Source organism: Carex rostrata, chromosome 5 (assembly GCF_964058835.1).
Source record: "Carex rostrata chromosome 5, lpCarRost1.2, whole genome shotgun sequence".
NCBI classification, from domain to species: Eukaryota; Viridiplantae; Streptophyta; class Magnoliopsida; order Poales; family Cyperaceae; genus Carex; species Carex rostrata.
In genome coordinates, this window is record NC_135922.1 from 2,252,337 (window position 1) to 2,268,490 (window position 16,154).

Genomic DNA, 16,154 nt, shown 5'->3' on the forward strand with positions numbered 1-16,154 from the left:
TCCTGTTTTAAGGAAATGGAGGGGAGGGATATATACCATGCGCATGGATCAGTATCAGATTCTTTCTCAACCTTTATTTCGTGTACGCTTTCCTAGTTACCTTCCCCAATGCACATTCTATTGTCATTTAATAATAATGCACCACTTGCACTGGGAAAGTTCGAATTAGCTAGCAAAGAATGGGGAATAGGAAAGAGGGGAATGGACGGCTGAGATGAAGAGGTGGGGGTGTTAACTGTTAAGTAGCAAGTACAGGCTGGCTGGACAATGGACAAATTGATATGCATGCAACTAGCTAGGTATACTGTACTAGTAATCGATCTACAGATAGATAAATATATACCACCTCATCACTTTTGTTTGTATTCATTTCTTTTGCTTTTATGATAAGGTGGAACCTTCCTCTCCTCCCCATGTGAATTCTTATCCTATGAGGTAACAAAAAATTTTCTGTTTAGATATCCGGACCGTTTGATCAGAATTCGGATTAATCTAGTTCAAAATGGAATGCATGAGTCCATGCTAGTGCAGGTTCTGATCGGACGGTCCAGATCTAAACAAAGATATTATGTTACCTTAGGTGATATGAATTCCCTTTCCAATACATTATAATAGATAAAGTAATTATAATTGTATGTCAGAGAAGAGAAGGATAAAAATAAAAACAATAAAATAATAACATTGCATTAAAACTTGGCAATGCTTGGAGACTATAATAAATAATTTTTTTATAATAAGCAACTTTTTTTTCTTTTAAACCAAGCAATTATTTGATTTGATTGGTCCCAACTCTCAAGACCCATTATGATCTCAACTCCATCTTAGCCCACTTATTTATTGGCCCATACATATTAGCAAAAATATACACATCTGATCTTTAAACCCAGGCCCATTTTCATAACATAACTTTGCTCTTTATTTTATCTATCTGCTAGGTGCTAGCAGAGATAATCTAATATTTGAGTTTGCTGCTAAAAGGTTGTATTGAACCAATTGCAATGGGCCGAAAAATGTGACATTTGTTTTGGAACAAAATAAACTGATTTGGATGTTATTAGAATAACCAATTCCAATTTGAAGCCCACTGTCAGTTCTAATTAATTACTAGCAAGTCTTAGCATTCAATAATAAGTAGCTAGCAATCAACTAATTCATTATTTAAAAAATCATTTGGAGCCCACTGTCAGTTCTACAGCCGCACCCAGTTGTTTTGTTGCATATAATAGGTAAAATCCAGATCTGTGATAATTAGTGCAAGATTTTTTTAAAAAGAAAAGTATGAGAGAATATGCATGACATAAGCATATATAATATAGGGACATAACAAAGGCATAAAAATTGAAGGCATTTGAAGATATATATAATAACACTCCCTCACAACTCCACAATCTTTCACCAATGGATTAATTCTCCAGTTTTTCATTTATATAGAGGAGAAAAACCAATAATTATTTCACAACAGCATGCCACTGCTCAATTTTCTTTATATATATATATATATATATATATATATATTTAATCATTTATCACTTTATATAGCAAACCTTGCTAGAGCATTGAGTACTAAACTATCAAAGCATATATAAATATCACTGTTGGGTTAACCAGTGTCCGTGTACTATCCAATTACTGCATCCAAATTTTCATCAACAGGTTCATATACATCTATACACATTATATATATATATATATATGTACTTAACAGCCAGATAATTTAATAACAATACTGAAGATTAATTCCATAGCTCGTGAACTCAGATTTTCATTTTGTCACTTTTGACGTCTCTCATCTCAGCAGCTTCACTCGAGCCCAATTCAACTCCTTAACAACTTCTGTCATCCCAATGCGCTCTTTTGGAGACAACTTGGAGCACAAGAGACCGCATCGTATCACTAAAACAAAGAAATCATGAACAATCTCTGTTACATTTGCTTTCTCTCCTCCATCATTGACTGGGAACAATTTGTTGTCGATAATCTCAGTAACACGGTCAGGAAAAGCCATCTCAACATGCATGGGGAGGCTCAATCCGTCTGTGAATCTTTCGTCGGTGGGGCTTATGCCAGTAAACATCTCAAGTAGAAGAATGCCATAGCTATACGCATCTCCTTCAATCGATGCCTGACCTCCCATGCCATATTCTAAAATAATGACAAATTACAATCATACCCTTCTACAAATATTGTGGGGGAAAAGAAATTGACCTCCCTTTTTGTCACTATATATATGTATGTTGCCAAGGTTAATCAGATTTATTGATTTAATTTGGCTTTGTCAAAGCTTGTGCTCACTTACTATTCACTATTGATTTAACAGCTAGGTGCTAATTAAGTTTGGTACCGTACCATATATTAAGATAATTAAAAGAACATATGAGACAATACATATATTGTTGAAGCCATTCTTTTGTACCATGATAGGGTAAAAAATGCAAAAATAAATAATAAACAAACACCTTATGTAAGTTCGTACATAACTACTTATACATATATATATATATACGAAAAACAAAATTAATTTCTCATAAGAATAAGCCTGTACCTGGGGGAATATAACCAATGGAACCTCTAAGACCAACAGTACTTCCCGTCAACAGAGATGACATAGAATCAGGTTGAACCAGAAATCTGGCAAGCCCGAAATCACCGACATATGCAGTCATGTCATCATCCAAAAGCACATTGCTAGGTTTAAGATCACAATGTACAATTGGAGCCGGCCCATGGTTGTGAAGATAATCCAAAGCTGTCGCAACATCAATTGCTATATTCAGCCTCTCGATGAGGCTGAGACACCTAAATGGCCTATTAGTACATGCACCGGGATGCAACCATGTTTCTAAGCTGCCATTAGGCATGAACTCAAAAATCAAAGCTTTAAAATCATTACCATGGTGGTCTGTGCTAGAGCATGAACTTAAAACTTTGATCAAATTTCTGTGTCTTACTTTTTTTAGTACCTCACATTCAGAGAAGAAACTTCTAGAAGCACCATGCTGCTTGAGATTTAGTACCTTCACAGCAACAGTTATCACTCTCTCAAATTTCATCGGAGCTTTGTAAACAGCTCCAAAACTTCCCCTTCCAATTAGATTCTCCAACGAAAAATGATCTGTAACCCTGAGGATGTCGCTGTATGACACTCTTTGAAATTCAAATTTTTTTGCCACAAATGGCGGGGGATTATTATGAGATCCCTTTTTCCAACAAAAACGGGCTATCAAAAACATGGTTATACACAAACATATAATACCACCTATGCAACAAATTATTACAACGATAATTTTGGAGTTGCGCTTCTTTTTTTTGTTATCTAAAATGCATTTGGGTAGATGTATTTCGGGTACTCCGCCACAAAGTTTTGAATTTCCTCTTATGTCTAATGCACTGGAATTCCTGAAAATCCCATCTTTCGGCAATTCCCCCTCAAAATTGTTGAAAGAAATATTCAAATACTTAAGTTTCATCTGACCAATAAATCCAGGTACTGGACCAGATAAAATATTGTTTGAGATATCAAGATCTTGCAACCCTATCATGTTGCTCAAAGAGAAGGGAATGGATCCATTCAACTGGTTTCCATCAAGATGAAGTATTTGAAGTATCTGGCACCCGTCGATTGTGCTAGGGATTTGACCAGTTAATTTGTTATTTGATAGGTAAACTTCTGCTACATTTTTTAATTGACCAATTTCTGGTGGCAATGATCCATTCAAATAGTTATTTGACAAGTCGAGGCTGATGGAAAGTGAATGAAGATTGAAGAGTTTCTTGGGGATTAAGCCTATCAATTTATTATTTGAAAGATTCAAGGCACCTAGTACTTGCATATTACTCAATTCCTCCGGTATACTCCCAGTGAATGCATTGTTCTCGAGATGGAGTGCATTCATCTGGGTGAGATTACCTAAAGTTGATGGGATTTCACCTGACAACATGTTTCCCTCTAGGCCTAACAGTCCCAAATTCCAAAGATTGCCAATTTCTTTTGGGATAGTACCTTCGATAAATGTTAGACCTAGTTCTAAATACGTAAGGTTGGTTAGTTTTCCTATCTCTGCAGGAATATTACCTGAAATTGGATTCATTTCCAGTGTTAAATCGTAAAGACTAGTAGAGAGATTTGCTATAGAATCAGGCAGCATGCCTTGGAGTTGGTTGTTTCCAAGATCCAATAGTTTTAGAAATGTGCAGTTGATTAAAGAATCAAAGAATCTCCAATTGTCACCGGTGGCCTTAATTTGATTGCCATTCATGTTAAGGAAATTAAGGTTTTGTAAGGTTCCTATGCTATCTGGTATTGTGCCTATGAAATTGTTTGTGTTTAAATCAATCAAAATCATGGCTGAACAATTGGATAAGGATATTGGAATCTGTCCATTAAGTTGATTTTGGGACAACTCTAGAATCTGTAGGTTCTGAAATGCATCACAAAGGTTAGAAGGAAGACCTCCATCAAGCTGATTTACACTCAATCTCAAGTCAACCATGGCTGAGAGGTTGTAAATGGAATGTGGTATCCTGCCTGACAAATTGTTTTCAGTGAGGGAAAGGTGGTCGAGTGCCTTTAGTTGGCCAAGTGAAGGTGGGATGAAACCATCTAAATTATTTTCATTAATAGAAAGACCAATTAGATGTGTAAGGTTGCCTATGGTGCTTGGGATAGATCCTGAAAGATTATTTGTACTTAGAATCAATTCTTCAAGTAGTTCTAGGAAACCAAAGTACGGAGGTATGCCTCCTACAAGAAGGTTATTTCTCAAACTTATAATTTTCAAGTTTTTACAATGCATTAGATTGGAAGGGATGATTCCTTGGAGATTATTGGTTCTCAGGGAAAGAAATTCTAAATTGGAACAATTACCAAGAGCTGATGGAATGTTTCCGGCAAGGTTATTCACACTCAAATTGAGATTTTGCAATCTCCTCAAATGACCAAACTCTGCTGGGATGTTACCAGAAAGCTGGTTATCTGAAAGATCCAAACTTTTGAGAAATGTGAGGTTTGCCAAAGAGGGTGATAAACGGACTGACAAACTTAATGAAACCAAAGAGAGAGCAGTTACTCTATCGGGATGGCGGTTGCCGCACCTTACGCCTTGCCACTGACAATAATGAAGAGAATCATTCCATGATGATAATTCCCCAAACGAGCCATTAGATAAGAGAGACTTGAAGGACAGAAGTGCTAACATGTCAGTTTCATTTGTGGCAAGGTTGTTTGATGGAAAAAGGAAGGAGAAGAAGCATATGAAAAGTAAGAGATGCAAACCTCCCATTTTTTTTTGCAAGAGGAGTAAGTGATGTGAACCTCCCTCTAAAAACTTTCCCGGAAAAAGGAGTACATCCAGTGGATCCTTTATCCTTGCTTTAAGGAAAATGTTTCGTCTTGATTGATATGGTTGATTTGTTATTTTTCTGACCAGGTAGATCAAACCTGCCCCAGTACCTGATAACAGAGGCTACAAACAAATCCAATTTCTTTGTTTTGTTTTTATATGTACGTGGATTGCAAATTATTGTTGTCAATTTGAAAGTTCAACTTTCCTATCTATTATTTTTCCAATAAGTTTCCTTTTCAGGGCTCCTTTTTGCTCTTCTTTTTCTTCTGTCAACTTTCCGTTTACTTTGAATTTCAAAGTTTGATCACAGTGTGACTTATCACACACGTTCTGACCATTCGCATGACGATATTATTTTCTGTCATTTTTGATACAATGAAAATTAAACATGATCACTATATAGTATGTGATTCAAGTCACGACGTGCCACGCTATGACATGGCACAACACAAATTTACTTCCTTAACAGGACGTGAACACTTGTGTCAGAACACTTTTGTCTTCACCGCATGTATTTAGAAAATAAGCATATAAAATGGATTGACAAAAATAATTTCTTATTTTTTTAAAATAAATACATATATTGTTATCATTTATTTAAAATAGAGATTGGAAAAAATAATTGTTGGAATTTGGAGAGGTCTAAATTACAATTATAATTTGGACTACGTGTTATATAATTATATATTTCATACTGTCATAAATAAATGCCTAAACAAGTGATCAAGTTCAGAATAACATTGTAACGTTAATTAGGCATTGTACGTATTTTAATTAGGATATGAGCCGAAATACATATAGAAAATTCAGGTATAATTGTTGATGGACCGATTAGAAATATTACAATATGGACTCGTGATAAATCAGAATAATAAAATTGACTAGATTAAATTCTGGTCATATTTTATTTATTTCTAAGATGCTTCTAGAAGAATTTATGATTATTCTTAAGCCAAATTAGAATTCTAAATTCTGAACAAACTTGGCTAATTATAGCATAACCGACTTGGCTAATTATAGCATTTTCACGGGTATTTAAGGACTGGGTCTCCAAGGCAGCAACAATCAATTCTCTTAGATAAAATTCTGAAATTATGTTTAGTCTCTTTATACTGCTCCATTAAGTCTAAAAGACGAGATTCTGTTCAAGCAATTTCGGAGAAGAATCTCGACAGACATTGCCGCAAGCTTTAGAAGGATCTGAGGCCTAAAGTTCAAAGTTCAAGCATTCAAGAAGGGCTCTAGAAGTGTTCAAGCCTTTGATCTCGATTGAGTGTCGAGTAACAACACGCTCAAGATGGAACAAGATAATTCTGCTGCGTTGATTAGGTTTTATTTCTGTATAGGATGGTCTTAGAGCATGTTTAAGGGTGTGCTTGTGCACCAGCAATGTTTTCTTAATTTCTTCAACTAAAATAGATTGATTATTAAAAATGAGATTTTGACTGTTTCGTATAATTAATTTGTCATTTAATTATATGGTGAAAGGTGCCTAATATATTTAAATTATATTGTGCATTTTTTTATGGTCTCCCTCTTGCCCGACTTTTGTGGATTTTGATGGATCTCCATAAGAAAGGTGTCTAGCTATGACATCTTCTATAGAGTAGGCAACATCTCTTATCTTCTTCACCCAATTTTTCTACCTTTAGTCTGATACATGCTTCCTGTCAACTTCTTTGAGAAATGCCTGAAACCGTTTGAGTTACGGTAGACTTTCTCAACTTGCTCATTGACACTGTATCTCCATGTTTGGTTGTGGCCTAAAGCTAAGGAGGCCTAAATTGGTTATTCCAACTTGGGCCGGTCTAAATTATTCATATTTGGTTGAGGCCTAAAGTTAAATCATAGCTTAAACTATTCCTTGTTTGGTTAGAATTGGTGGAGGACTAAAGTTCTAAAAGCCTAAATTGATTAATTATTTATAATAAGATACTAATTATATAATATTAATATATTAATAATAACTATAATATATTATATATTATTATAAAATTTATTTAATATATTAACAATATAAATATTAATTATATATTAATAATAAAATATTAATTATATAATTATAAATTAATAATAATTACAAATTATATAATCTTGGTCTCAATTTGGTCGACTGATTGATGCATTCTGAATTAAGATTAATTAGTACAGATTGGTCATTGATGCACGCCATATATACGTCTTGGAACCAATTGTACAATGTTCTTTATGAAAGAAAATGACTAAATTATTTATTAACAAATTTGGTGGAGAAGGCGTAGGGCCTCTTTCTGACTCAATTTCATTTGTTTTTTCCCGTGTGAAATTCCCGTGTGAAAGAAAATGACTAAATTATTTATTGAAATTCCCGTGTGAAAGGAAGAAACTTTGTCTTTTGTTTGAGAGTAAGTTAGCAACTTCTATCTTACAATTTCATTTGTTTTTTCAAGGTATGAGAATTGACGGGTATGCATGAGAACTTACTTTAAAAAAAAATGAAAACTCATAGGTGCAGATATATTGTACAAGACTAAATATGGAATGTGTTGATCGAACTGTAAAAATAATTATAGAAAATCTTAATTTATTTTAAAAATATATATATTTATTTTATTGCACACCATTACCAGCTAGAAGCAACACATTTTTTTTTTATCAAAGTTTATGTTGAAGTTACGTCAGAATTTATTTTTTTTTCCAATTCTTAGGTTATAATTGGAGATTCAATATTTGTTAGCTAGAATCGTTTTGATTAATATGTTAGCTAAGGTTGTTGTTGTTTCCAAGAAATATGATTAAACTGACATTTATAAAATTTTCCAACAGCTTTGTTATTGATTAAATGATTAATTAAAACAAAAGTTCTAGGATCCGGCCGGATAATTTAGGCTCACAATAAAAAATAAAGTAGAAGGGAACATATATAAGTAGTTGTACGGTATATAAAAAACTGAAACTGAACCGCAATTTTTATATATAAGAAAATTGAAAAATAAAATATTAAAAACGAGAATGGGTCTGTGAAAATTTTAAAAACAGGAAGGGGTACACGACCCATGGCGTCCCTGAGGGACGCCATACCAAATTCAAGTCCGACGAAAAAAAAAAAAAATTTGAAAAACCAGGGACGCCATAGCATACCCCAGCCCAAGAATTTCAGCAAAAAAAAAAAAATAATAAAAAAAAAAATATATATATATATATATATTTAAATTCCAGGGACGCCATGGCATATCCAGTCCCATATACAAAAGCTGAAAATAAAACTTAGCATTTTTCAGCTGAAATTTGACTTAGCGTTTTTCGTGAGATTTGTATATGGGACTAGATATGCCATGGCGTCCCTGGTTTTTCAAATTTTTTTTTTTTTTTTTTTCTTCGGACTTGAATTTGGTATGGCGTCCCTCAGGGACGCCATGAGTCGTGTACCCCTTCCTGTTTTTAAAATTTTCACAAAACCATTCTCGTTTTTAATATTTTGTTTTTCAATTTTCTTATATATAAAAATCACGGGAAACTGAAACTGAGTTGGGATGGACCAATAGTACAACTAATATTTCTCACAATCCCATAGTTGGCTGAACAGGGATCTAAGAGTTTATTCGTTTGTCACGGAATTACATCATATGATAATTGACGGGATTGTATGGGAATAAATATGGAATTAATGTGTTGAAATGAATATTCAGTAGTACTGTGGAAATAGTTATGAGAAATCTTAATTTATTTTAAAAAATATGTATATTTAGTTTATTATTAGGGTTTACGATTTCCGTGACACCCACATCCGCAATTTTTATATATAAGAAAATTGAAAACCAAAATATTAAAAACGAGAATGGGTCTGTGAAAATTTTAAAAACAGGAAGGGGTACACGACCCATGGCGTCCCTCAGGGACGCCATACCAAATTCAAGTCCGACGAAATTTTTTTTTTTTTTTTTGAAAAACCAGGGACGCCATGGCATACCCCAGCCCAAGAATTTCAGCAAAAAAAAAAAAAAAAAAAAAAAATTCCAGGGACGCCATGGCATATCCAGTCTCATATACAAAAGCTGAAAAAAAAACTTTACTTAGCGTTTTTCAGCTGAAATTTGACTTGGCGTTTTTCGTGAGATTTGTATATGGGACTAGATATGCCATGGCGTCCCTGGAATTTAATTATTATTATTTTTTTTTTTGGGCTGCTGTATGCCATGGCGTCCCTGGTTTTTCAATTTTTTTTTTTCTTTCGTCGGACTTGAATTTGGTATGGCGTCCCTCAGGGACGCCATGAGACGTGTACCCCTTCCTGTTTTTAAAATTTTCACAAACCCATTCTCGTTTTTAATATTTTGTTTTTCAATTTTCTTATATATAAAAATCACGGCACCCACATTCATCGATTATTAAATTTAGGGTTTAGATTTATTCCTTGGTTGTATAGCTTTGCAAACTTCAAACTGATTCAAAGAGTGGCAAACTTGACTGGATCTAGCAGCACACATTATTTTTATTATTATTTTTTTTCTTTTGGAAATGTGACAGTGGCTGTCGTTGTTTATATCTTGCACGAGAGTCAATTTCATTGTACGTGGATATATAACAAATTTCTGAACCTCTTGTTCGTTGTCAATTTGAAAGTTTCACCTCCTGTCTATTATTTTCCAAAGAAGTTTCCTTTTCAGGGTACCTTTTTTCTCTTCTTTTTCTTCGGTCAGCTTTCCTTTTAATTTGAATTTCAAAGTTTGATCACACGGCATGACCAATACGTCGTGACCATTCTTCGCCTGCTGCAATTATTTTCTGCTATTTTTGTTACAGTGAAAATTAAACATGATCACTATATAGCACATGATCCAAGTCACGACGTGCCATGCTATGACATGACACGACACAAATTTACTTCCTTAACAGGACGTGAACACTTGTGTCAAAACACTTTTGATCCAAGTCACCGCATGCATTTAGAAAATAAGCATATAAAATGGTTTGACAAAAATAATTTCTAATTTTTTTAAATAAAGATATATATTGTTATCATTTATTTAAAAATTGAGATTGAATTTTTTATTTTTATTTTCTTCAACTAAAATAGATTAATTATTAAAAGTGAGATTTTGACTGTTTCGTATAATCAATAATATGAGAGGACGGATTATAAATTTTACATTCACCGTTTAGAATTTGACAATAAAAAAAGGAAATCTTTGTTGGGTCAGGCTTAGCAGCATTGATAGTTCTAAAGTTTTTATATTGCATATATCAATTTAAACAGGTGCAATTTGGGTCCGATGCCATCAGGTTCAAATTGGAGTCTGATGGGTTCTACGTCCGTCCAATCTGCTATAGGATTTGTGCGTGACACTTCAATATTTTTGTGGATTCACTTTAATATTCGTGTGGATCTAGCATGCACAAATACAAGGTAATTTGAGAGAGATTTAATATTTCTAAAGCAATTGGATAGTAGGGGCGGAACTAGAAAGTTTAAATAGGAGGGCACTAATCTATAAAATGTAATATGTGAAAAAACAAAAACTTCAAAATTTAAATAGGAGGGCTAATTTTATGTGGTAATGATTCCCACAGAAAATAAAAGCTCTAAAAAACTTTTGATAGCTACTGATAATTCGAGAAAAAAGTCTTATCCTTGCATGGTAACAAATTTAAAATAGTCTAATGGGCCTGAGCCCACAAACTGCACAAGGCCCAAAACAATCAGGGTCAGCGTGTTGTATAATATCTTGTGCTGTGATAAAATGCTATTGCTTTCCTTGCATTATCAACTTCATAATTATAAAGGCTCTGATTGATTCAAAATTTCAATTATGATAATTCAGAAAGCTTATTAACTAACATTTTTCTCACTCGTAGATAGAATGAACTATAGAAAAAGAAAATAAGAAAGAAAAAATTGCGTGCTTAAGAAAAGTTCTTTCTTGTTCCTGCGTGTACTTTAAACAATCATTTGATAATGAAACCAAGCAAGCAAAAATAAGTATCCATTTATACGCTACTAAAAAGGCTAAATATTTGTGCACAGTATCTCAGCAATGCCTAATGTTAACTAAAGCTATGAACCGAAACAATGAGATTAAAAATCCCTCTACCGGAGCTAAACCATGTATTACTGTGGGTCCCACCTGCTCCTGCCCCTTTTTTTTGCTCAGATTTCAGAAGAATAAATAAAATAGTTACAAAATTCATTCTTCCATTTTGCTATCATCTGCAGAAGCATCATCTTCTTGTGCGACATTACCAGAATCGGGTTTGGGTTTGGGGGCATCTCTACATCTTGAACCTGGTTCTCTGTGGGACCCGCTTCGTCAGTACCATTTTGGTTGTCAGGTAACTCCTCAACTGGTCTGTATTGGCTCATCATTTGCATCTGAAAGAAAAAGAAAATTAAGAAAATGATCAAGGGTCATATGGTACACAAGGCAAGCACGGGTTAAAGAACGATTTACCAAATTGCAAAGAATACCCACCATTTCTTGTCCCAATTTTTTCAAGCTATTTTGTGACACTTACCATTAATCGATCAAAATCATCCAACGGCCAGAGGCTATAATCCGCAAAGGTTACATATTGGCCCGTACTATACTATTTTTTTATACGTAAAATTCACTAATTCCGGATGGTCCAGAATCTTTAGATCGATCAAATGAATTTCTATCTACCAAAAAAATATATAGTAATAAATAAATAAATAAAATGTAAAATTTGGTCTACAAGTACATTTTCATTAAGAGAATTCATCAATCCACTCAACGCATATTTTTTTTTCCTTTCAAATTATTATTAACTTTTCCTTTTGGTGGCCATAAAAAAAAAAAAAAAACTTTTCCTTTTGGTTAACATATCATATACAAGATTCAAATTGACGACAATAACCAATGAAGTAACAAAATAGATTAAAAAATTTTAATTCCTACTTTCAGCTGTGAAACAAAGCTTAAATTAAATCTTTCAACAATCGGTGATGTAATGGATCTAATTAAGGAGGCAAATATTTGTAGAGTATCCAGCCACCTCTCCTCTTACCATTGATTCACAAAATCTGTTTAACAGCCTTGCTGGGCAGTGTTATCAGCCTTTCAGAAATTGAAAGATGCAAAAGTTCAAATTTTACAGTGTTACATAATTGCATTGATTATGGTGTGGAATGTTGTCAGTGAAGAGTTTAACGATTTTAATTATTAACATATTTTTACTTTTATATAGACATTTTATTGTACAATTTCTTATACAATATTCAAGTTTCTGGCCTCAATTTTTTTCTATACAAATTTGAGTCAATTTTTTTCTACATATTTTTGCTTTTCATGTATTCTTTTGTGTTATATGAGTAATCAAAAGCTCTATTGTATGGGCTCCAAATTGATAAATGATACAGGTTTCTAGAAACGCCACAACTAGAGGCCATGTATCTTAATTGTTGTACCACAATTAGCATAGTTTAATCTCTCCAATTTAGTATAATTGCTCAAATTAATACTTTTTTTCTATTTGTTTTTCCTGAGATTTATTCAGGTCCATTAGCTGGGATTGTGTGTTAATAACTGTGCTTCGATGTGGAGACAAATATAATCTAAAAGCAAGCAAGTTTTTCTTAATTTTCTGTTTTATTTAGGTCCGTTAGCTGCTGTAAATCGCAAGTTTGTAGCCATTTGCATAAGACATGACTACAAAATTATGTAAATTATGAGAACATTTACTATTGAAGGTGAATATGACTGGTACTCTTTGTACAATTTATTCATATGAATAGTAATTTCTATATAAAAAAAAAATCATTCACCTTGCCGAAGAAAAGTGAGGCTCACTCTAGTGCGATTGAATTACGTTCTTCCACCAACTCCTAAAGCCGCAGGAGCAACTCGTGGTTTACAAATAAAAAAAGGAGAAAAATCTGTGTTCAGTAGTGATTGCAAAAAATAAAGAAGGGCCCTAGCTAATTGCAAGAAGCTTCGTGCAAATATTAAAGGAGCTTCTTGCACTTTATCTCAGATTGGATTGGTCCGGATCTAAAAACCTATATAAAAAAATTACTAAACAATTTTAAAAAATTATATATATAATTTGATCTCGAATTATATTTTAATATGAAAATCATGTTGAGAGGCTCTGATTGACCGTTTGAACTTGTAAAGAGAGATACATGATGTGATGCACGATGAAGCATGAAAGACACGGGAAATTTTAACCCGCCACTTCTGAAAATTGAGGTGTTAATTTTAAATTATCTTTATAGTTTGTTTAAAATAAAAATAAAGTACATAAATTAATAAAATTTTGACAAAACTTAAAATAAAAGAGAATTGACCTGCAATGAGTAGATCTACTATGTGCTGATTTTTATTATTTCTTGCCCACCTATGAAATTTTCTCCCACTTCGGGCAACCAAATTATTTCTTGCCTACTAAACTTTCTTGCTTTGTTGGTTAGTTTTGTTCCTTGAAATTCGATAAAAAAAATATTATCTATGATGTAGTTAATTAATTAAATCATAAATCAGCTATCTAGAGGACGGTACTGCATAAGAAATCACTTTCAAAATAAATGGATAAAGACCATTAAAAGAAACAAAGAACGAGTTATGGATAGCACGTAATATATAAGTTGTTGTTTACATCTGTTTCTCTATGGCGGTTAGCACGTAATGTATAATTTATTAACCTTCTAATTTTGACCGCTTGACATTATACTAAATTAATTCGAATATTTAAAAATTTCACATGTAGATGCATCACACATAAGGTAGGCGGGTTTCAACGGTTCGGATTCGTAATTTGAAATCGATTTGATGAGTTTTAGAGTTAAGCTCACCAAAACTTTGGTGAGCTTAAGAGCACCCTAGTTCTACTCTAATTAGTTGTTGTTTACAACGAAAAGAAAAAAAATATGAACCTATACATGCCACGTTTATATGATAAAGGAAACATGACAACAAATTAAAAAAAATATTATGAACCTATATGTACATGTTCTCCATGATTTGTAATAGGCTGTACGCGTATACTAAAGAATGCCTTGAAAAATTATGAAAGGTCGTTTAATCGAAAGTCAAATTAACAGAAGGAGCTTTTCATCTGGTCCATTTTTGCGCTGTCAATTTAATGTCAGTTGATATGTCGTTTAATTCTCCCAAATTCTAATGTAATACGAAGCTCCTTTTTATTTTATTATTTTTATCTTCTTGTAGAATGTGAATACCTGAGAAAAATAAATCAGAAGGTAGATGTGTACAGATTTGGTGTGGTCCTTTTGGAGCTGACAACAGGTAGAAGAGCCAATGGAGGAGATGAAGAGCACCCATTCCTGGCAGATTGGGCTTGGCATCGTTTTCAAGAGAGAGAGAGAGATTGTTTGATGCCATTGATGAGCATATACGCGATCAAATTTATATGGATCAAGTAGCTCAGGTGTTTAGATTAGGTTTGGTTTGCACAGCGAAGTTGCCACCATCAAGACCGTCCATGAAAGAGGTGCTGGGGTGCTTGATTCATTGTGAAGGAAAGAACCCGCATGAATATGCTCTACGCGGTGAATATGAGGTGGCGCATCTTTTGCGGGAGCTAAAGAAAAGTAGAGAAAGAGAATTGGAAATGGTTACAATACCTGGAGAAGATGGGGATACTGTTGATTTTTCTGTGCATATAGTTCCAGTTTGAAAATGTTAAATAAGAAACTAAGTTTTACTATTAAATATTTAGTTCATGAATTGTATTCGTACCTTGTACGAGTTTGATGCACAACTAAGGTTAATTGTTGGTCAAGATTCAACTTACCTGCAAATTACGAGTTTATTTTGACCCACTCAATTTAAGCCCAAAATCTAGGCTATTCATTTATAGAAAAGTTGCACAAATCACTTATTTGAATGGATCAAAACTGTTTAACAATCAATTCATAACTTGTTGGTTGTTTAAATTTTAAATTAAATAGCTAAACATTTTTGGGACCAAACTGTAAGTTCAGTAATGGTGGGAGGGTAAATTAAAGTTGAGCGGAGAAATTGAACTTTCTGTAATTGGGTCCGGATCTTCTAAAGTAATACAATTTTTTAGTTTAGATTCAGACCGTCCGATTCGAATTTTGTCCGAAGTGGATCGCACGGGGTACCCTTTAATTTAACAGTCTAATTCAAATCTGACAGTTTGGATCAAAAATAAAAATATAGGTTACTTTAGGAGATCCGAACTCTCTGTAATCTGTATAGTTGGGTGACCTCACATAATTAGTTTGGCAATGCTTGAAGAATGCAGACTTTATACAATAAAGTGAAATATATCTTGTGTTCTACATGAATTAAAAACTGTCCAGTCAAAAGTGTACCCTTAACTTGGCATTGCTTGGAGGCCATTGTAAAATATACACATCTCATTTCTTAGCCCACTTATTTATGGGCCCATATATATTTGGAAAAATATACACATCTCATTTCTCAACCCAGGCCCATTTTCATAGCATTACTTTGCTCTTTATTTTATCTATCTGCTAGGCGCTAGCAGAGATCATCTAATATTTTAGTTTGTTGCTAAAAGGTTGTATTCAACCAATTGCATTGGACCGAAATATGTGACATTTGTATTCGAACAAAATAAACTGGCTTGGTGGTTAGAAGAACTAAATTCCAATTTGACTCTTCCATCTAAAATAATTTATTAATTAAGAACAAGGTATCAACTTGTTTGTTCAATCTAGAAGTTCAATTCTCTATGATTTTCTATTGCATCAAGATCCGTGCGGTGCAAAGAAAGGGACCGGCAATTGGTTGCTGCTTTTGTCCATAATGAATAGAATATGTATATAATCAAATCAAAATTGTCTTCTCACACCACCTCATG

At 33.5% G+C, this 16,154-nt stretch overlaps 1 protein-coding gene and 1 long non-coding RNA gene across 2 annotated transcripts; one reads left to right on the forward strand and one right to left on the reverse strand.

Moving 5' to 3' along the window:
* Window positions 1-1,619: 1,619 nt before the first annotated feature.
* LOC144554768 (uncharacterized) lies at window positions 1,620-5,282 on the reverse strand. Its single transcript, XM_078303107.1, has 2 exons — window positions 2,543-5,282; window positions 1,620-2,142 (listed from the first exon to the last, which is right to left on the reverse strand). Exons 1-2 carry the CDS (start codon window positions 5,277-5,279, stop codon window positions 1,787-1,789), a joined length of 3,093 nt encoding a protein of 1,030 aa, XP_078159233.1. The 5' UTR covers window positions 5,280-5,282; the 3' UTR covers window positions 1,620-1,786.
* Window positions 5,283-14,448: 9,166 nt separating this feature from the next.
* Window positions 14,449-15,213, forward strand: LOC144554517 (uncharacterized). Its single transcript, XR_013511625.1, has 2 exons — window positions 14,449-15,108; window positions 15,147-15,213. It is a non-coding gene; the product is annotated as an uncharacterized LOC144554517 (long non-coding RNA).
* The last annotated feature ends 941 nt before the right edge of the window (window positions 15,214-16,154 follow it).

Bases quoted from the DNA above. Each gene is read 5' to 3' on its own strand.
- LOC144554768 (XM_078303107.1), bottom strand. From the start codon at position 5,279: ATGGGAGGTTTGCATCTCTTACTTTTCATATGCTTCTTCTCCTTCCTT. The intron at 2,143-2,542 runs GTACAGGCTTAT...TCATTATTTTAG, and splicing joins CATTGGTTATATTCCCCCAG to AATATGGCATGGGAGGTCAG.